The sequence below is a fragment of the Zosterops lateralis genome (assembly GCF_965231275.1).
Source record: "Zosterops lateralis genome assembly, chromosome: 2".
Lineage (NCBI taxonomy): Eukaryota > Metazoa > Chordata > Aves > Passeriformes > Zosteropidae > Zosterops > Zosterops lateralis.
In genome coordinates, this window is record NC_139763.1 from 67,049,698 (window position 1) to 67,072,638 (window position 22,941).

Genomic DNA, 22,941 nt, shown 5'->3' on the forward strand with positions numbered 1-22,941 from the left:
TAGATGAGACTCAAATAGCACCTGAATATAACATGAGAAAAAGTAGAAAGCTGATGCATTTGTCCCTTTTTTCCAGTGGGTCAGCTTCGTCACCTCATTTTCCGACATACTGAATTTGAACAAACACCTCTCAGTGTTTGCATATCATTAGCATTTGAGTTCATGAGTGACATTGTTATGATGTCTAACTTCAATGTAGTTCTTATGGCATGGCAAGAGGCTTATGTGTAAAATGACTGTGCGAATGGAGCATGGTTTTATTCAAACATTTTTCTCAACCTAGAAAGCAGTCCTCTGTAAGAACAATGTATAGAGCAAAGAAGTCTTAAACTGAGCTCCCTTAAAACTTCTAAGTTTCTTAAGCTTTTTCTCTCCTCTTGTGCATTCCTTAGGTTGAACTTCAAGATGTCCCTCGGGAGAGATATGGAGCTGGAGCACTTTGATGAGCGTGATAAAGCGCAGCGTTATGGTAGAGGGTCCCGGGTGAACGGCTTACCCAGCCCTACTCACAGTGCCCACTGCAGCTTTTACCGAACCCGCACTCTACAGACCCTGAGCTCTGAGAAGAAAGCCAAGAAGGTTCGTTTCTATCGCAATGGAGACCGGTATTTCAAAGGGATTGTATATGCCATCTCCCCTGACCGCTTTAGGTCCTTTGAAGCTCTCCTGGCTGACCTGACCCGAACTCTGTCCGACAATGTGAACCTGCCCCAGGGAGTGAGAACAATCTACACAATTGATGGCTCCAAGAAGATTTCCTCCTTGGACCAGCTAGTAGAAGGTGAGCAGTAAGATCTGGAGGTGTAAAGTTAGGCTTGAGTCAGCCTTTGCTTAATCTGTTAAGTCTTTCAAAAGGAGGTAATGGTATTCTTACTGAGAAAGGAAGGATTTTCAATGGTCTGAATAGAACTGTGAATATCTTAAATGACGCCTTGAAATATTGTTGTCTTGCTACTTATTTCCTGCTTGTTGAACATGCCTAACCTTTTCTTTTCAACATCATGTTTATAGTCCTAGATCCTGAGGATTGCATCTAATCCTTCTTTTCATAAAGATGCAAGGTCAAGTACTAAGGAGAGTTTAGTCTGTTAAACTTCAAAAGGTCTCTGGTGCTAATGAAACCTATGTGAAATTCAGTTCAGATGTTTTTGGTTTTTTTAAGTATGTGAAGCCTAGTGAAGAGCTCTATCTCTTCTCTACAGGTCAACATGCCTTAAGTAAAATACTAGCCTCTCATTGAGTGGCATAAATATTGGCAACCTATTAAAAGATTAATATTGTAGTAATACTGTAGCTGTGATTCAGCTGGCATAGATTGTAAGCTTTTTTCCTCTGTAATGTATCGCTTTTCCCCAGTGATAGAATTGGTAAGGTTGAAAAAGACCTCTTACACCATACAGTCCAACCATTAGTCCAGAACTGCCAAGGTCATCACTTAATTGTGTCCCTAAGTGTCATACCTGCACATCTTAAAAACCTACAGGGATGGTCTGTTCCAGTGCTTGACAGCCCTTTCCATGTAGAAATTTTTCCTAATACCTAATCTAATCCTGCTCTAGTACTACTTGAGGCCTTTCCTCTTGTCTTATTTCTTTTTACTTGTGATGAGAGGACCAATAACCACCTTGCTACAATCTCCTTTCAGGTAGTTGTAGAGATCTTACATTGTCTGTAACTAAGGCACATGTACCTGCAGTATAAACCATCACCAGTGATTTGGTCAGAACTGACAGTTCTTGGTCGCTGTCAAATGTCAGACATGCCAGTCATTAATTTGCTCATTGAGAACAAATTTATCACTCCTTCAGTGTGTGTTCTATTACCAAAAGAAGATGTCAGCATTAATCAACTTGAATATTAAGCTTAAAAAATTAATAGAACTTTTCACAAGTTTTGCGAATAGCAAAAGTAGCTTTTCCAACATGAAGTGCTTCTGGACTGCAGTGGGTGTCTAGTGTAAAACACCAGAATGTACAGAGTATGAAGGCATTGACTATCATGTAGCCCTAAGTGAGAGTGTTTCTTACCTGTGAAGTTTAAATGCAGGTGCTTGATTGTGTTCCAAGAAAATAAAAGTAGAAAAATTAATTCATTTTTACTTCCATCCTGCCCCAGTGTGCAGTGGACAAACCAGTAAAGAATGGATAGATTGCCACCAGACAGCCAATTTAGAGTTGTAACAGAGATTGTAATTTCTATGTGATTTTCATTTATAGTACCAGGTGAGAGAATTTGCAGTATCAGGATGTATTGAATGATCAGAAAAAGGCTAATATGGAGAGAGAAGAATAAAAGGGCAGTGCCAAATGTGGTTCCTGAAAGAGGAGCGCAGCTTTGCGTAGTAGGTGTTCAGCCACTACTGGGTTGTCTCCTTTTTGTGTCATAGCAGAGGAAAGATTTTTAAGTATTGAGAACCTGATATTCTTGATAATCTTCCTTGTGTAAAAAGAAAGGTAGGGGACAACATGACGATGCTTCAGAAAGAAAACCGAAGGGGCGGGATGGTCTGTCTAAGTAACAGGTTTGGGGGTTAGGACCAGAGGGGTAGTGAAATGGAAAGGAAACTGGTCTTAGGAGCAATGTTATCAATTTCAGTGCACAGTTAAAACTGTATTTGTCAGGACAGTATTTAATTGCTAGAGAAAATCAATTTCTGGGAGGAAAGACCAATATTAATCAACATCTGTTTAAAAGAAATCTTTGTGCATTTGCTTATTTGATTGGTATGCTCAACAAGAAGCAAGTTTCATTGATGTTAATGTTGATTTGCCCAGTCTTTTTGCAGCCAGTCAGAACCAGTTTAGAAAATAAAGAACTGAATTCAGAAATAAATCCAGCAACCTGTAAGATTGCTTTATTTTGGCATCCTAGTGAAGAATAATACCAGTTATTAATCAGTCAGTCAAAATGAATGACAGTGGTTTATTTATGAATGACAGCCGAAGTTTATTTTAAAGAAGGCATTTGGGATTTCTTTTCATCCTGTGGGACTTTATTCCTTACCCTTTCAATGAATACATCTTCCCTTCCTGGTATTGTTCACGGAGGACAGTCTTGTGTTCTTGTCCCATTAAGACTGTGGGATTTACAGAAGTCAGTCTTTGTGCAGAAGAAGAGAGCTACATCCTCATTCTATCTGAAAAGAAGCTTCTGTTTATTTGTATAAAACTGCAGGGTGGGTTGTTTCACTCACAGAACTTCACAGTGGAGCATGGGTTCATATATTATTAGCTCAATGATGGTTTTTGCATAAGTCCCTTCCACTCTTTACTATACAAATTTATTAGAGTTTGGCTCGTCTGGTACAGCATTAATTAGCTTGAAGCTGTGCTTTGTGTTTAAATAGCTGGAAAATCACTTGATTTTTGCCTCTTGCCAAATGACATTTGTGCTCCAACTACTGAAATATGAAGCATTGCTGTCTTCATGGTGAGACTATTCCCTTCCTGTGTGAATTCACTAATTATTTATTGAGACTGTTATGATTTTGTGTGATTGGGGGGGTCATTGGTTTGGTGATTGCAATATAAAGCAAATGTATAAAGCTTTGATTTTTAGAGTGGTTTTTGCCTTTATGCCTGTGAGGAAGTTCCTGTACTCTTACCTTCTCATGCGATACATAAAGACAGAGAGGCTCTTGGGGGAAATGAGACAGCAGCCACTGTCTCTCATCCCAGAGCTAAATACACAGAAATGCATGAAAGATATTCCCAAAGGAAAAGGACTGTAAAAGAGCTGTTTTGCTTCAGTTATATTTAGTTTTATTCTGCATACAGTTCAGAGCTGGCATGGCTGTATGCTGGTGCTGTAGATTATTTTGAGATGCACGGACACCTTTTCTCTCCATTTGAAAGTAATGGCTTCCCTGGGCATGGGGGTTTTGTGGGTTCTGTGGTTTGATTTGGTTTGTTTTTTTGCTTTGGGTTTCTTTTATTTTCCCCCATCTTTTTGTTTGGTTGTTTTTTGTTTCTCTGAAGACTTACACATGTGAGATTTGGTGGAATTTCTTAACAAGGGGTATGTACTGTTGTAAAAAGTTTCACATGGTCTGTAACTTCTGTCACCCTATGTGAAAGAAATTACGCAAACGATTCAGGTTCCTTCTTTTTGTCAGCCCTGATGTTAGGACCCTCTTATGTTTGAAGAATGGATTCTGAATGTGACATGACTTTATTCCCTTGGCATGACACACAATCAAAGCATGTAGAGATAATAAAGAAAAAGTTGCTATTGAAGCCTAATTTATTTAGCTGTAAAAGAAGTTTCAGGAAAGGACTTTGCTTCTGCAAAACCATATCATCCTTAAAGCTGAAGGCGGAGCAGTCTTACCCCCAAAATAAACAATGAACATTGCAAGATAACTCTGAAACAAAAAATATTTAGTTTTTGCTCCTGGGATCCTGCCATGTGGAACAATGACCACAGAATCAATCCATAGCCAGAAATGCATCCCTTTCTCATTAATTTTTATTATAATATTACCTCGGAGTCTTGGGTATTAATCAGAATTGATTGTTTTAGATCTCTACAATACCTACCACAAAGTTAACCTTGCAGCCGAGAGCTGGCAGTCAAAAACAAACCAAAAACCCCAGACCACAAGGCTGAGAGCATACTGGGAAACAATTTTGTCACATGTCAATATTGGGTGCACTGCCAAACGTTTCTAAAGGCTTCTCTGCGTGTGCATGTTTTGTGTAGGCATAATGGCAAAAACAGTTTTAAGGAATAATCTGGAAAAGAAAAATGAATGTCTCTCAGGGATTACCTCAGAACTGTAAACCTTGTTGAAGGAGCAGTTTGAAAGGATGCAGATATACAGCTTTAAAATCCAGTTAATAGCTGTAACCAGCTAAAAGCTCTTGGGAGATGTGAACCTCGCTGCAGGGCAGAGGGGATGCTGGGTCACACGAGGACTGCAGGAAGGCTCCCGTGATGGAGGCAGGCACTTTGTGCTCAGAGCAGCAGAGAAGCTGTCTGCCAGTGAAGCGTTCAGAAGGCAGTGTCTCCTTGCTGGAGTTATGGGCTGCAAGTGTTTCTGACTTCTATATGTATATTTTGTATATGGGTCTTGCTACTCCTACTGTCACCTCATTTCTTGTATCTCAGCTTCTCCCTCTCCTTCCCAGTATTCCTGCTGCCTTCTTGACTCTGCCAACCACTCAGGTGTTGTTGGTGACGAGCCCAGCCAGGCCAGACTGTAGGAATTGATTGACATGGTCTCTGATGCTTTCAAGAGCTAATGGCTTCTTTCTTTTAGATCATGCCTACCTCAGCAGCTGGGAATTGATGGGCTAGAGAGATTCATATGCATGTGTAATGTGCTGTCAAAATAATAATAGCAAAGTATCTGTTTAAATGTTTGTAGAGCTGATTCTAGGTGGACATTTGTTTGTAGGATTAAATTTACACTGGATATTTACTATGGACTTGATCCAGGGCTATCAAATTTAGGGAAACTTGGACTGAATCCTGTGGCAGAAATGGCTGCAATCCTTATATTGTTTAATAAACAAACAGCTGAATGATCCTGTTGCATAAAATAGTAGAGGGTTTTCTGGCACTGTTTATTTGATTATTTTGTTCATCCATTAGTCAGTTGATTATCTTTGTGTCTTGCTTAACAGCTTCCTGGAAGTCCATGTGGTTCCTTATTCTAGGTGCTTTACATTATTTTTGATGGGCTTTTTTTTTTTAAGTGTGCACAGTGTCTATCTTGTTACAAGATTGCAGAAATTTGAGGGGCAGAAGAAGAGGAAGTATTTTTATTTGGCTTTTGATGAGGAAAGAAAGAACTTTTTAGTCTGAGCTGAGAGGAAAAAAACTTCTTGTGAAAGAAGTCCTTTCAAAGGTCAGAGGAGATCTGATTTACGGTTTGTGGTGCATCTGATTGCTAGGTGAATGTGTGTAGGTCAGACTTATTTCCTGTAGATGTTCCATCTCTGTTGCATTTTTTCAGACCCTGCAGAAAGACAAGGCAGCAGCAATGTAGTTAAAGTAGGTTATTGTTCTATTAACTAACACATTTGGGAACCATCAAGTATCAGTAATTTATTTGATTCAGGTCATCTTCCTTTTGCAATCTGCTCTGTGTGGTGAGGCACAGTCAGAATTCTTTGTCCTTTCTCTTGAGAAATTGAGAATTTGCCTTTTGTATATATAAAACCAAAGGATAGAACTGAAGAAAGGCAGGTATGCCTAGGCATGGAGTGCTGGGGGTGCTAGTCCCTTCCTCATCCTCTTAATATATTTCTTGCCCTATCTGTTGGGGAAATGGACTGCAATAAATCACTGCTAATTAATAAATTATCTCTATGTTCCTACTGCATACTGTACTCTAAGGAATCAACACTATTTTCCATAAATTGGCAAGTCATGACCTCCACAAAGAGGGGTTGATGTTCCCTCTCTGCTCGTGTTATTCAAACCGGTTCTCTCTTCCTTCTCAGGGTTTCCACCTAAGATCAACTGGCTTCCTCAGGAAGCTGTTTTAGGCCAAGTCACCTTGTACACAGAGAAGCAACACAAAAAATGGCTTTTAAGAGATGATGCCTTGCTTGCTCTTATAGGGAGACTATCAGCAGGCTGAAGAAAACTAACTGCTAATCCCAATGAGGGAGACACTTGCATCAAGAAAGCTCCAGTACTTATGTTCAGTGATTCAATGTCTCCTTAGCAACCACTTTGTACACACAGATATTACTTTTAAAAATATTTAATAAGGGAAACATGTCTTGAAATTCTGTCATGACCTATAAGAACTATCCTCCAGTGTTGCATGTCTCTGATAGGTAAGGTGCATTGAGTTTTGACAGATGTGCAACTGTAGGTAGTAGGGTTTTTTTTTAAATTATTTTTCTTTTTCTTTAAAGCATAAATAATGTTTTGGGATCTGCCCTTCTACATGATTAGCTTTCTGATTAATTTCTCACTGCTAAGATTAATTTTATTGTTCCACGTGGTATTTCCTGAAGTGTTGAGCATTTATACAAATTAAATTGTAGGGTTAGTGGTTTGAAACTGACCAACAAGTGCTGTGCATCTTTTCTGAAAAGGTTCCAGTTGTTTGTGTTTCATTTGCACTGTTGCAGTGAAGAGGCTCTCAGGAAAGGGATACTTTCTAAGGTGTAGTAATCACTTTTTTCCCTAGACGCCAGATCTCCCAAAGCAGCTGGATGTTTCCCTTTTCTTTTCCTAATGGCTATTGATACTGTAATCAAGAGTCAAAATTCCATTAGTGAGGGCTGACTGCTCTGTGAAACACTTGCTCCCCTCTCCTGGGGAGCTGCAATCAAATTGACACTTTTAAATAGACTGTGTTATCTGTAGCCTTTGCTTAATCCAGTTTCTTCAAAGAATCCTTCTCAACACTTGTTCTCTTAGGAATCTAGTGTCTGGAGATTGAGTAACTGGCAGCTGGAAGAAGAAAGTAACAAAGTTGATGATCAGGAGGCAATAGCTAAAGCAGGAGATGGATTTATTGGACATTTAAGTCATACCCTTTGTGAAATTTCTTTAGAGTCTGCTCTCCTGAAGTTACTGGTGAAAAGGAAGAGAATGAAAATCTAGGTGAAGACCTTTTGTCCATTTCTTTGAGATTTCCTCTGTATACAAACACCAGAGGTGCTAAAGATTTTTATTCTTACAAGCCTGACCCTTAGGACCAGCATGCATGAAAATTGCAGTCTCTGGCTAACAGCTAGAATAGTTTTGAATAACAACATTATGGGAGAAGTGTCTGTATTTCTGTTAACTTATATAGAATAATTCTTACTAAAGATATTTCATCTTAGAAGGCCTTGGATGCTCTACCTCCAAGGTGTTCTGTAGCTAAATATGAGATTCTTGAGGGGAAAAGATTATCTCGGTGTAAGTATTTTATTGATTTAATGTGGTACAATGAGGAAAGGAAAAAAATGCCTATGTTCAAACAATCCCAAACCCTCAATGATTCTATTGGTCCTTTTTTAATGAACATTCATACAAATGCAGTTTTGTAATGAGGAGCTGATGTGCAGCTAAATGCTACAAGGAATCCATCTGACCTTTAAATGTAGCTGATATTAAAAATCATGTGGAATGCTGTCCTTTCAAGAAGGGGAACCAAAAGAGTTCATAATAAACTAAATGTAAATCTTCTGAGTACACTGTGTATCGACATTTATTTATGAGCCTACCCTTTGAGGAGTGAGTTTTAATTTGAAGACTTGATTTTAAATGTTATTTTGTGCAACTGAAGTGAACAATTTCCCTAAGAGGACTGAACCTGAAAATCCAGATTTATATCCCTGCTCAAAAAAAATAAGAGGTTGCTGGTGGATTTTACATCTTAGAGTAAACAAGTCTACAAGTGTAGACAAGAATAAATTTTGTTTAAAAATTTAGAAAAGAGACTTCTGCAAATTGTTTTATAGAACAGGTATTTATTGTATTGAGAGCAGTCCTACTTACTCACAGTAGGATTTTTTTTTCCCCTTAAAACTTGCTAACATTTTATGGATGTGGTTTTGTGTGTGCATTTTGACTTGGCAGTAACTGAGTAGCTAATACTAGAACAATTGGACAAGGACCTGGATAAAAGAAAACTTGCACTGTTTGACCACTCATTATTGTAGCTGAGCCTTTCTGGTCTGATGTTTCCATATACAGATCTATCTATCTTGTAAATATGCAGTGGCTGAAAGGAAGAGCCTACCTTTACCCAAGCTTTAAGTCCCAGTGTTCCCTGCCTCCATTTCTAAATGTGGTGACTCTGTGTATCTTGCCTGCATTCCATGTGTGTTGTAATTTGTGGAATTGGGTTAGGTGCTTTGAAACCTTAAAATTTCTGTTCACAATTAAAATTTTAATACTTACTTTTCTTTTAATGATTGAACTGTAAGCCTTCTTTCCTTAGAGATATTTTTGGTTCTAACATGTTTTTTGGCATGGGAGTTGCATCACTGAGTTTTGTTCTGGTTTTATTACCCTGGGCTAAATTTCTGACATGAAGGCCTCTGTGCTGTTGGCATACAGAGAACTCTTGAACTCAGAAGAAATAAAACATCTGAGATGTCTCTGTGGTGTTGTTCAGGATGGCATCTTGCATTATTTGTGGCTTAACTACTGGCTGCCAGAAGGTGTGGCCTTGCTGGATCTAATATTGGTTTCTTTGAGTTTTTTTGGTTTTTTGTTTGGCATGTTTGTTTACTTGTTTTGCCCCAGACAGAGGATGAACTGGATCAGCTTGATGTTGCTACATTACATTGATGTCTTTGGTATGTTCAGTCAGATCACTGAGCTGATCCAACCCATCCAGTGCTACTTCCTGCTCAGCCACAGAGTCAAGATCAGGGGAGAGTTTGGGAGCACCCAAGCAGGTGCCCCTTACACAGCAGCCTTCAGCTGGACTGGATTCATGTGCTAATCTGCAGGGTGCGGGCTTTTCTGGCTGATTTCTAGTTCCCCAGAAGTTGTGTGGGTGTGGTATTTGCAAAAATATTTGACTGTAGATAATGCTCCAACAGAAAGAGGAACTAATAGCCACTATTTTCTTTTAAGTATGATAAATTTGTTGTGATGAGAAGTCTGCAATTGGTACTCTTTGTTTTCATTTCCCTATATATTATCTATTTAGTCGGTAAATAATACAGGGAGGTTTATTGTCTATACATATCCTGGGTTTATGATGCCTAAACTTTAAAAAAATCAGTTGTTAACAAATTTCCATGACACTTTCATCCACCTTTTTATAAAAGCTTAATTGTAGCCTATATTTTTTGGTAATGTTTCATAGTATTTCCTCTGAAGTATTTGGGACCTGCTGTTTTTTTAGGAGTGGGCCACTTAAGCATGAAGGCTGGGGGAGTACTGTGATAATGTGCTGGGACTGGGCAGCTGGTGAAATACAAACACTGTTTACTGTGTTTGCTGACAACAGTGATCCCCACTGCAAACAGCGTTTTCTGACAAGAAAACTGCTGCTTTCAAGGACTTTTGTAACAGTATTTCTTGGGCAGTTAGCTGAAGAGTGCTCTTTAAAAGATCATTCATTTTTGTAGTCAGTAGCATCTGAGAAGGGAAGAGATCAATACTTATGCACTGGAGATCAAGAATGATAAGAATAATATTTAATAATTTGAGAAGGAATTGATTTTATATTTTCCTGGATTTTTCTTTTTTCCTTCCCTCTCCAATCTGACTTGCTGGACTTTTGCTTTTGTTTCCGCAGGGGAAAGTTATGTATGTGGTTCCATAGAACCCTTCAAGAAGCTGGAGTACACAAAGAATGTAAATCCAAACTGGTCAGTGAATGTTAAGACAACTTCTACTTCTCGTTCAGTGCCATCTCTTGCCACTGCTAAAGGAGGTACTCCAGATACAAAAGAGAACAAGGATTTCATTAGGCCCAAACTCGTCACTATCATCAGGAGTGGAGTGAAGCCACGGAAGGCAGTGCGGATTCTGCTCAACAAGAAAACAGCGCATTCCTTTGAACAGGTTCTCACTGACATAACTGATGCCATCAAGCTGGATTCAGGGGTGGTTAAACGTTTGTACACACTAGATGGAAAACAGGTAAGAGTTTTCACGATGACCATTCCCAGCATGAAACAAAATATAATTTTCCAAAAGGAAAAGAACAGAACATTAGTAGAAAGGAGTTGTATTTGCTCTAGAATGTATAGCCAGACCTTTTACTGCTTGGAGTGTGCTTAAGATCTGTGAGCAGCTCAGGAACACCATGAAGTGTTGATGGAACACCATGGTCTTGCCATTTATGATAAATAATAGCTGTAAATCTGTTCGGGTGAAAGTATGATGTGGTTTTGGCACTTCACGCCGGAAACGTAGGATGAAGGATGTCACTTAAGAGAAGCTCATTCTGTTAACTTGTTTCAGCTTTTTCTTGCAGCAGTTTTATGAGTCATTGTACTTGGCTTTCCATAAACTGTAAGAACAAACAGTGAGGACACATTTCACCATGATAAATGCAGACCTACTGCTCTCCAGAGTGACTAAATGATGAATCTTATTGCACCTAAAATGGACAAGGAAGAAGATGCAAGCTTAGAAAATGGATGAGCTTTTTTTCCCTATTGCAGGAATACAGGTAGGATTATGTGTGGTGCTCACGTTTATTGAGGAGTCTCTGGTAGGTTACATGTTATTTCTTCTGTGAAATACCTTCAAGCAGTGTCTCTTTTTTGCTGCCTTATTAAATTGCAGCAGAGTGAGATTTTTGAAAAGCTTCTTGTTGAACTTGGGGATAGAGGGACACACAAAAAAAATTGCAGAATAATCCTACTTCTTTTTTGTCTTCCACTTTATTTGTAATTTTTCTATGGACATGTATTAATTATAGCGAAACGGGAGAAGCTCTTAACCTGCTGAAGGGCAAGGCTAATTTCAGCGTGACCTGAATTGATTTAGAGCAATGGTGACTCTAGAGAAATTAGGCAGATATTTGCATTTACAGATGTAACTTATTAAAATGAGGAAGTCTCTCTGAGAAGCTAGAAGCTGCTAGAGACCATGATATTTCTACTGTAATATAGCTGTGTTTTTCTGGGTTCAATGATTCACTTGATATGCAGCAAAGAGTGTTGCTATTGTGAGATGCTGCCAAATCTGCCTGACACAGGTAAATAAACGCTCAGCAAGTCTGGTGATGTCCTAACATATCTGCAGTTACTGGGGCTGATGTGCAGGCGTAGCTCTGGAAACAGCTACAGCAGTACTCTCTTATCTCAGAGAGGGCTGTTTAAAGGACAAGCTGCTTATTCAGAACACTGGTTCAAATCAGGGCCAAGTCTGGCTTGACCAGAAGTCCCTTCCATCTGCTGTTTTGTATCAGTAACCTCTGACACCAGTTACACACAGTAGTACAGTTCTTGGTGACTGTGTACATGCCTTTAATGATCTCCTTACTGTGACTTTATTGGGAACTTTGACCTGTAGGAAAATGTGGATATGAAATTCTTTTTGTCTGCAGCAAAGTGAAGTGTGTGTTAGGGGAAACTCTCAACTCCTGTTCTTCCTTACCTTGTCTCATGCTCCAGGGAGCACTAAAAGTAGTAAATTTGAGGGAGGAGTTGAGATTTTAAAGCTGCGGAGGTCATTGGTGGTCTCTGCTATGACATTCACAGAAAATCTTGAATGATTATTAGAATTCCTGCAAACCCTCTCAGTAAAAAAGGATGCATATACTTTGTACTTTATATGTAAATAAACTTGTGGTTTAGCTCTGAAGAAGTGCAGCCTGGAAGGATCCCAATGTTGTCTCCTGGATAATGTGCTCGCTTTTATCTTTTTGTATTGAAAACTCTCATTTAATGATTGTGCTTAGAACAAAACAAAAAGAGACCCTTTACACCTGTTTTGGAACTCTAATTCCTGAAATTACTTAGTATTATCCTACTACTGGGACAAAAGGGATGACCAGATTTTCTTGGCCCTTATGTTGTCATAGTTCAGTTGAATCCTTTGTCAACTCATGAGCTTTGATCTGGGCTTAAATCAGTGGTGTTTTTGTTACCTACGTTGTAGCCTGAAACCAGAAGCTCTCCCAAGAGACTGCCATCTCCACACTCCTTCCCCTTTTGAATATATACATGGAATTGTGTAGCTCGCTGTCAAACCCTCTTGGTAAGGTCAGGGTTTAGAGGAAGAGGAGTGTGTGTGTCCTGCAGGTGTAACAGAGACTTTGCTGTCTGCATGTTCAGAGCAGCTTTGCTGGCAGGAAGGGAAATGAATGACTCTGTGCTTAGCAGGATCAGCCTGTTGCTCAGCCCTGAGTGGGGAAGTCATTGATTTCCTGTGCTGCTAGGCAATTGCTGCTCCATTTTTCTTTGCCAAAAGCCTGATCTCCCAGATGGCGTTGGGGACACAATGATAGATTTTTTTTTTTATTTATTGCTAAATTCAAGCTGTGAATTATTACTGGGAGGAAATCCATGGTAAATCCAAAAATTTTCCAGTACTATTTGTAGTTGGGAACTGCTACTGTGACTCCTGCTGGAGCTCTGAAGATTCTGGAAAAGCCTGTGTTGAGGGGCTAAATCTAACAAATCTGTGATTAAATCTTTCATCGCTAACTTAAAAAGCAATAAAATCTTAAAGCTCTGAGTCAAGAAAAGTAATTTACTGTGAGGATAAGAGAATAAAGCTCTCCTGGGATCATTCTTTGGGAATATAACTTGGAGACAGGCTATTCTGTACTGTCTTCTCTTCTAAGTTATTTATGAGGCCAACACTGGAAATGCCCTTCCATAGCAGTAATGAGTCCCCTGTGTTGTTAGTGCAGGTGGACAGTGTGGTATATATATTTTTGTTGGATACTATCATTAAATGCCTCAGGCTAAGAAAGTAGCAGGAGTCAGAGACTTAACTGGGCATCCAAGCATAGTTGTTCCATACTGACACTACACATGGAAAAATAATACTCTTAATTACTTAAATACTTGTCCTCCAATAGCCTTGTTAGTTGTGATGTTTTGATCTGTACCTCTAAAAGATGTTAATAAATATTTTGTTCAGTTAAAAGGAATTTAAATTACAGCCTTTAAAATTTGATGACAACATAAAGAGCTTGTCTTGATGAAAGAGGTAGTACTTAGACAATCAGAACCTGAGCAAAGTTTAATTGCTAGGAAGAGAGCTCTCCTTTAACATCCAGTTGATTCCCCATCCCAAAAATTCCTTCTTGTTTTTGGAAAACTTAGTAACTTTTGGTGCACATGATGCTTTGTGAGTGTCTTAGCACTCCAGGACTTGATTAAGTAGGTGTGTTGTATTAGCCATTTAAACTTTTTAATGCTGGAATAGCAGAAGAAAGGGGTTTGGGGGAAACCAAAACAAATAAAAAAAGAAACAAACTAAACTCACAAAAAACACAAGAAAGCAATCCTCAAAAAAAGCGAACCCCAACAAAATTTAACCAATCTGGCTCATTGGGCTATTGGCAGTTCAGCGACTTAAACTTGATGTTTCCCTGTATTTGGTGGGTATTGACTTAGGATTTCATGGATTACTTTAATTTTATTAAAAAAAAAAAAAATAGTGTTTCTCCTTACTACAAACATGGTAGCTAGTGGCTTATTTTGTGTTTCCATATAGCCCATCAGAATCTGTATTTTGACTTCAGGGTCTCAGAAGACTTAGAATATCATTTCATTTGTGCTAAAAAGGGCACAATATACAACTGTAATCTGATCATAAAGCACGTCAATGGCCTGCATTTAGAATAATTTTGCAGTTTAATTATTAATGACTTCTCAGAGCTAGATAGGTTTCACACTTTATCTGAAATAGTTTATGTATAGTTTTATAGAGATACTTAATTTCTACTGGTACAAGAGTCTTTGTACTCTAGAGAAAGAGATAGAATTACTTCCCTCTACCACAATGATGCATTTGAAAATGGTGGGACTCTCAGAAGTATTTAATAGTCTTATAAGTACAGGCCAAATTCACAAGCTTTCCAGGGGGAGATCTTGAGGCATTTTCCTTGCCAACTTTGCTATGTAAGGAAAATAAAAATAGAATGAGTAGGTGTAGTGGCTGCCTGTAGGAATACAGATAATGAGGGCATGCTCTTACTATGAGCACTACTCAGTTTTTTAGGTTAACCTGATGTTTAAGTTCATGAAGAGAGATTGTCAACGTTGACTGAAATGTGTCTTACTTTACTGTAGCTGCACTGTTCCAGTTTGATTTCTAACCTTTCCTTAACAGAAGGTGACACTTTTACTTTGATGTGCATTAAAAAATGGCCTTCTAAAAGGCAGTGTGTGGACACAATACAGACATTGAGGACACAAGCTGCGTATGGAGATAGAGCCCATTGCTTTGTTGCAAGCTGTTTTCTGGTTTATGTTTGCTTGGTGCACTTCTAGAACAACACCAATGACTAAAATTCGAGAAGACTAATCAAGGTCACATTTAACAGCAATATTGTCAAACAGTGACATTTTTAGAAGTGTTATGATGTGTATATTTGTGCAGGGTATTTACAGTTTGCATGTTTTGACAAAGACTAAAGGTTGGCCTACAGTGCTTTGTTACCTTGTACATCCTGTTTGCTTTTGGCAGGACAAACATCTGGTTTATAATAGGACCTACTTATTTGAACAGGTAGTTTGCTTAGCTTAACAAGATGCATTCATGCAAATTATTTTTCAATTTATGCATTATGCTGTTGGTTTCATTCCAGACAGATAAATGGTCAGTGCCAGAGAGACCATAATAGAAGTCACTATCTGTTGTGGGTTTGGTTATTTGCTTTTTTTTTCTCATAAATATTTTATCACAAATTGCGTTACCTTAACAGGTATGAAATACAGCCACAGTTAATTAGACATATACCTTAAAGAAGGTACAGTGTGAGATATAGGATGTCCCTCAATAATGTTTTAGGTGATTAAAATCTATTAAAGAATTGTGGCTGCAAGGAAAAGGAACACCACAGTGCTGGAAAGCTTGAGACTTCTTCATTCAGTATAATATGCTTTTGTTTTTAGTGGAAACCCATTATATTATGTTATGATAAAAAAACCTCCCTCTCCTGTGGATTTCTCTTTCTGAAGACATGTGATATCATAGTTTTTAAAAAGAAATACTACTGTTCTAAAAAAATACTCTCTTAAGGAAGCAAAAGCAGTTGTTTGCACCTACACCTAAAATGAGCATGTGTTTTTTTATGGTTTTGTCCTTAACAAGTGAAAACCATTTGATAATAACATCTGTATTGTACAGTAAAGTCTTGGTGAAAGGTACTGTTTTGTAGGATATATTAAACATCTCAAATGTCTTTCTCTAGACCTGGATTGTCCTTGGTACAGAAACACCTACATAAATGAAGGTAAGTATCATTCACAGAATAACATTCTCACCTCAGCACTTGGGTGATGTATATTGTACGACAATCTAGACCAAAGGAATGTTAACCAAAATAAAATTTATATCCAGCAAATGACTCATTTTGTGTGTGCCTGTAATTATTATTCACATCAGCATTTGTAATCAATTCCACTCTTAATATAGAGGGTGCATTTAATTTTAAGGGTGACTGGTTTGCATTTTCTTTTTATTTGTGATGTTGTAGCTACAATCCACTCAATATAGCCCTTGTTGTCCACATTTTTCAAAAACAGGAAAAAAGTTGAGTGCATTTTATCCTCCATATCTTATCACAGTAACTTTATCTTCTCCATTTTGTTGAAGGCTTTGGAGCTCCCTGCCAGCCATAGGCACATGGGTGATTTTGATTGAACAGAGAATCATAGTGAATTCTCTGTGAGGTGTAGCTGTGCAGGTACTGACTAATTGTGGGGAAAAAATTAAGTAAAATGACTTCTGCAGCTCACATAAGCATTTTAACAGGGAAGCAATGGCTTTTGAGGTCGTACTTTGATACTAGACTACTATCTAGGGTCCAGAAAGCCATTGTGCTTACACTGCATGAGCTGTTCTTTCCTAAAGGGCTTCTAATGTGAGTACTAGAAGGCCATACCCATCAGAAAGTACCTGTGGTGCTTATTTTAGACATGGTTTTTAGGCTCTGTCTGGGCAATGCTGACAGACCACCATGTTATGTAGCTGTGAGACATTAAAAAAAACCCAAATAGCGCCTCTCCAGCTTGTAATGCACCTTACTTCCCTCCTTCTTGCCTGTAGTATACTCAAAATATTTTTCCCCTCTGTAAGATATATAATTTCTGGCTTTGGTGTTTTGAAACTGATTTTGGGGAAGGATTAAAAAGATTACTTTTTTCCTCAACACTGAGGAAAAGGCCCCTTCTTGAAGACATAATAGTCAAAAAAAAAAAAAAAAAAAAAAAAAATCAACAAATGAAAATTGTGTGTTTCAGCAAGTTGTGATGGGTTCTGGAGTTCTTAAGAAATTCTTCAGATTACTGTTGAGAAAAGTGGATTTCCACTACAAATTATACTATACTTTGAGAAAAGCATAAAAAACTGGTTTAAAATCATTTGTGCTAGGGTAGAAAATTTGCTGGCAGTTGGTATTATCCAGGTGTTAGAGGTGAGGTCCTTGAACTCTTGTGCTTCTGGATAGGCTGTTTCATTGTCAGGTTATGACATTGACTAACAATTTTGATTGTTACTCAGATAAAGTTCTCTATGGAGGAATGAACAGAAGCCCATTCCTGGTTGAAAGCAGTGTTCATTCATTTGTCTAGGGTCAGTTCTTATTAAGCTGAGACTGACAACTGTGTTGCTCTGTCTCCAAAAGCTTCTCACAATAGGAGTTTCCATGGTTGCCAACTGGCATTCCACAGGAACCATAGACTGACTTTGAAAATTGAGAAGACGCCATCTTCTGCATCCTTTGGAGAGGCTTCTGTGCTGTGCAAAACAAGAGCAAATTAGTTAAATAAGAATGAAAACTTGCATACCTGCTTCACAATGTGTTAAATATCACATGGGTTGATCTGAGTGTTTTAAAGATATCCAGATACTCATTAGAGAGTTAATGTACTGTCAGAAGATTTTCTCAAAGAAGAGTAATTTCTAACTCTTCAAGGTGGAGAGTTTGTGTTGTGTAAGGAAGTGTTTCTCAGTGGAAAGGAGATGGTGTGGTCCTTCAGAGCTATACATTTCTAGAATAAGGATTCTTATTCTCTACATCTGGACTTTATTGTTTAAATATGCAATGTAACTAAGAACAGCTTGTTATCCAGTTAAGGTCTGATTTGTGTTTTACTGTCTATTGGGGAAGGAAAAGAAAAGCAAATGGAAACATCCTCAGCTGTATGATCTTGTTACGAAGAGTTTGTGGGTTTTTTTGCTTAATCGTGTCATGAAAGAGAGTTTGGAAAAGTGCTTGCAGATTTCTCTGATGATGCTGTACAACTGTTTTGAGGAGACAGGCATGAGATTACTCGTGGTCATGGAGAAGAGTTTCCACTGATCAGTAAAACACAGTCCTTGGGACCAAATAAGTTCTTTGTGAACAGCTGAAACTTTTAACCTTTTTGTGCTTTCAAACAGTAGCCATCCTAAACTTTCTCTGTTCTGCTCCTCCTGCCTTATGGCTTTGTCTGAACCAAATGAGATTGATGGTTTGAAGATTTTTACGGTGTATTGTCAAACTGTTGTGTTCACTGAGGTTATTTTATTTGTACTCTCTGAAGCTCTTACTGTTACTAATGCTTTTTTTGTTGGCAAAGTGTGTGCTTTCTTTCTCTTAAGTGGTATGATGTAATAATCCTTTAAAAAAGCATAATGGGTGTTGGATTTGCTGGGTTGTTTCTGTTCCTTCTGAAATCAGTTACAAGAGGACTAAGAATTTCTAGCCATTTAGGACAATCTTAAGCATCATCTAAGGAAAAAACTCAACATTTTCCTCTCACAATTTTTTGTAACATATTTCCTTCCTGAGAAGTTAAATTATACTGTTCATAGGAAAAGTTTCTTAATTCTGCCTTGTAGCTTATGAGAACTTAAATATTTCCTTTTTAATGTAAATATTTTTGTATAATTATGTCTTTGGATATTGGGCCTTGAATACTTACACAGACACTTGGAAAACCTTGGCAGTGCCTCTTTAGAAAAAGGTTGAGTTAATGAACTAAAGGATAATAACTAAATCAAACTCAAGTTTGAACAGCTACCTGAGATTTAGTGCAAGTATATCCTTGATTACTTGTTTCTTTCTATTTAGTTTCCTATTCAACACTTTTTGCCAAGCTCTTGTGTAGAAGAAAATGCTTATGTGAATGATGAATACTGAGAGGACAAGCTACATGAATATTTTGTCATTAGCTGTGTTCTTCTCTGAAAACTAATCCTTGCATTTATAGGAGCCAAGGTCTTTCAAACCTTTCAAAAAGCAATTGATAAGGCAAAATAAGTAAAAAATTACTGACAGTGCAGGAAATGGTAGTGACAGCCCAATTTTGTACCTTGCTTTTCTAATTAAGTTTTTATGAACCAGATTCTTTTATGAAACTGCAGTAAACTGTGAAACATTTTGTGTTCAATACTTTGAAGTTTCTAAAGCCTTACACTTTGCTGTAGTGAGTGGCAAGAAACACAAACATTTTGAATATTCAGCCTAGTTAGTCTGGAATCGTCTCTTGTGATTCTTCTTCTGTAGAAAGCAAGTCTAGGCCAATGACATACTTTTCAGGTGCTCATTGAGTTATTCATGATGAATTCAGGTCTCTACCTCTAGAAGGATTCTTTCCTGTGTTGGAGATGCAATTCAGTTTCTTAGATGTGAATTTTGGTGGAAATTGAGATGATCTTCAGGGACAACAATAGTATGTAACATTAAAATCAGTGATATACCATGTGTTCTGCCTCTTTGCACCTCCATTTCTCTTTCAGCTTGAAACTAATTTGTTCAATCCTGGAGGAGGTATTGACTTAATCTGTTCAGAATCTATGTCCCAGTACGATGTGCCACTTCATGGGGCCAGACTGTCCAGACTTAATCAGATTTAGAAACTAATACAATTACCAGTAGGTGAAAATATTTCCATTGTACTGAATGGAAGGCAGTAGTGCTTTGAGAATGGCTTATATTTTTATATATGAGTCAAACTCTTTTGAGGCTGTTTTCCTAAAGTCACTGGTTAAAGATATACAAGGTGTGTATCACATTTTATATTAAATTTTAATAAGTATTTTCTCTTATGTTTCACCACATGAAACTCCTGACATAGGTCAGACTACCTGCTACAAAGCAGGTGATTTTGCTTGGCAAAGCTGCTGGGGAGGAAATGAAGCTTCTTCCAAAGGATTGAATCCTTGAAGTTGCAGACTGAAGAGCAAAGAAGTCTTTGGGGACTTGAGGACAGGACATAGTGCTTTACACATAGATAAAAAATGAGCACAAATGGGTCTGAAATTATCAGAGATAAATGAGTGTGACTAGAGAGAGCAAGGCAGAAGACTGTAGTATGTTCCCACCAGAAGCAGAAAAGCTTTATACAGGGTTTTGAATTCAGCTGGATGATACTGAAAATAAAACTCATGTTAAGTAGTTAAGGCTGATTGCCTCTCCCAAATCAGTTGTTCTAGTGGATTTGGTTTTCCATTAAATGTTGAATCTCAGAAACTTCTTTTAAATAAAACTCCTCAGAGCTTTAATAGCTTAAAATTGTAAGAGACATTTACTCATCAAGTGAATAGAGAATGAAATCTCAGTTTGAACTGCTTTTAATTATCTTTTGGTTTGGTATAAGCAATGATTTTTTTCAAAGCTGCCAGGGAAGAGGAGACAATTGTGGGCATCTTGTGGAATAGCCAGGGTAAAATGGCCTTGATATAAAGGAAGGGAAGGCAGACATTAACTAAAATGGATAGGCTGAGTTTTAAAATAGAATAGTGTTTGCTGTTTAAAATACCTTCACCTGCCTTCCCTTGCAGACAGGTTGTATGTCAGTTTTACATTATTTGAATTGCAAACTGCAGCTGCTGCTATATACAGTGAATCCAGAAGCTAAAGCTTAGCTCTTCCTTTATTCTAGTTGTCCTTGAAATATCCTGCTGTCTCACTTTCCCTTTCTTGATTTCTTATTCACTTGTGAATCATTTGTCTGTTTCTGAAGGTTTTCTAGGAGTCCCTTTAATTTTCTTTGATTTTCTAACTTCTCATGTCTTTCAGATTTCCTTTTTGATTTCTAGTCATGCCTCCTGTCTTTAAAATCTAGCAAATTCTGAAAAAAGGGTGCTTTCTGTGGAGTTTCTGTGTATGAAATGGCTTCCTGAGCACATTTCAGTTCTGTAGTCCAGCTCTTTTGTTCTGTCAGTATGTCTTGTATGCTTATAACTAAGATTTCTTTTGCCTTCTGCTGCTTCCCATGTATGAAATCTGTGTTTGCATTTACACCCACACAAAATCTGAGTTAAAGCTAATGTAGTTTATGGCATGTTTAAGTGGCATGCTTGCGTGCTCCTTGGTGAGGAAATAACTTTGAGAGGGAGGTGAGTGTGTTGTGGGAATGGTCCTGGCACACTGTGCACTGATAATGAGAAACCCTGTGTTCACACGAGAATTAACTCATGCATGCTGTAATTCTGTCTCGCTGATTAGAATAAAAAGGTTAAAAATATAGAAATTCACAATCATGAAAAAAGTCCATATATGGCCCCGTTGACTCTGATACAGAGTAGATTTTGGGTTTTTTTTTTCCCATTCACTTTTTACTCTAGCTACAACAGCATGTATGGGGTCAGTGCCCCTGCGTGGGTATGATGGTGTTAGAAAGGTTTATTATCTCCTGTCATCTGAGTAGCCCATATTGCAGTCTGAAAAGCTTTTGTACTTCTTTTATTCTTGCTATGTAAAAATACTTCCTGAGGTCCAGCACCTTCACTCTTCTGTACATTTGTGAAGAAGAAGGCTGCCTGTAGGTATTAGAGAAAAAAAAAAAAAAAGATATTTGGATGTTTCAGTTTCTAAACCAGAGCACATCTGTTCTGGGGCAGATTGAGGAGCATTGTGAATACTCTGGAGTAATCTGTTTAAATAGAGTGTGATCTTGATGAATTAGGAGCACGAACTGCAATCAGTGTAAAATTTAATAAAGCAAATATGAAGCAGTTAATGTAGGAAAGAATAATCAAGTGGCCTGTCAGAACCAGAGGAACAAAAACCAGATGAGAGATCAGTAAGCACAATGTGAAGGTTTTTAACACAAGAAATGTTGAACATTGCATTGCTATGAGATGGTGAGAGAACATGCATGTAGAAGTGTTTAGTGCTTTTGCAGTTGCTGCAGCAAAAGCATCCTTGTGAATGCAGTTGTTCACATCTGCTTTTTTTTTCATCAGAGGTAGGCAAACTAAAAATTCTGTACCTTATGTAGAGAAAATTGGACTAATATTAGCACTGATTGGCTGTCAGTAGCATGAGCAAAGGTTGAGAGAGACATAATATCTTAAGAGATGAAATAGGAAGAACAGGGCTATTCTAACTGGCTAAAGACCAGGAACATTAATACTTTGTTGTTGTTGAACTTAGCAGCAAATAAACTTGAGATGAACATTTGATACCTGTATTCTGGACATGCCAAGTAACTAGGTAAAGTCTCTCTGGGGCTCTGTTTCTCTAACGGAGGATTGAAATGAAATAAAACCTCTTATGATCATGTATAGGTATTCCAGTAGTCAATGTGTGATATTTAAAGGTAAAGTATTTGTCAGAATGAATGCATTTACACAAGAACTTTCCTTCTTGATAAAAAGTGATTCAGTTGAATTTCTTTTTAATCAGTCAATTTAATGAAGACATTAGCAAGAAATAATGCTATGAAGCTAAAAACAGTTTTAAAACATTTACCAAATTTTAAATGTGGGACCAAAAGAGCAAATTGGTCAAGATTTATAGGGGTTGTTATGGATTAATGGTATTCGTAGGAATATCATCTTGCTAAAAAATGCTTTCAAACAAAATTATATTGTAGCTTGATTTAAATCCCATTTAAGCAGCAGTATTTAAATGAGGTGGCCTGATATAAAGCCTGCTGTGCTTCATCCTTTGGTTGTTTGTTGGGGGAGGTGATGAGAATGAAAGGATGAGACTTTCCTTTCTCTGGCAAATCTTCAATGACACTGTAGGAGGAGTAGCTTTTAAATGTGGCATCCCTGTAAAAAAGTAATCTTTCCATCTGCAGATGGAGGAGGGCTGTCCTAGAAAAGAAAATCGAGTTCTGGTTTCTCTGGTACCAAGTCCAACTGAATGCCAGTCATTTTTCACAGCATTCAGTAGGATCTGTTCTCTTAAATGTTACAGGAGGAGGAGAGGAACAACTGAATGTCACTTTGTACCTCTGTAGGAAGGGGAAAGCTTTAACTTTGCCTGCTTCACTTACAGGCAAATAACCAGAAGGATCACTGAAATTAGAGGTGGATGCTCTAAAAAAAATGACTGATACTTGAGGCTCTTCACCACTGCTCCTGGTTCCTCTCCTGGCTGGGGAGGCTCTCCTA

At 37.9% G+C, this 22,941-nt stretch overlaps 1 protein-coding gene across 3 annotated transcripts in view; it reads left to right on the plus strand.

Annotated features, from left to right (window-relative positions):
* Positions 1–405: 405 nt before the first annotated feature.
* DCLK1 (doublecortin like kinase 1) overlaps positions 406–22,941 on the plus strand; it is a gene marked incomplete at its 5' end in the record, with an annotated part of 224,555 nt that continues 202,019 nt past the window's right edge. For 2 of the 3 annotated variants that reach the window (XM_083854331.1, XM_083854332.1), the window contains 2 exons: positions 406–781; positions 10,211–10,557. In XM_083854331.1, coding sequence (XP_083710457.1) covers positions 406–781; positions 10,211–10,557 — 723 coding nt within the window. The remainder of the gene's footprint in view (positions 782–10,210; positions 10,558–22,941) is intronic. The other variant, XM_083854333.1, reaches the window with a different exon arrangement.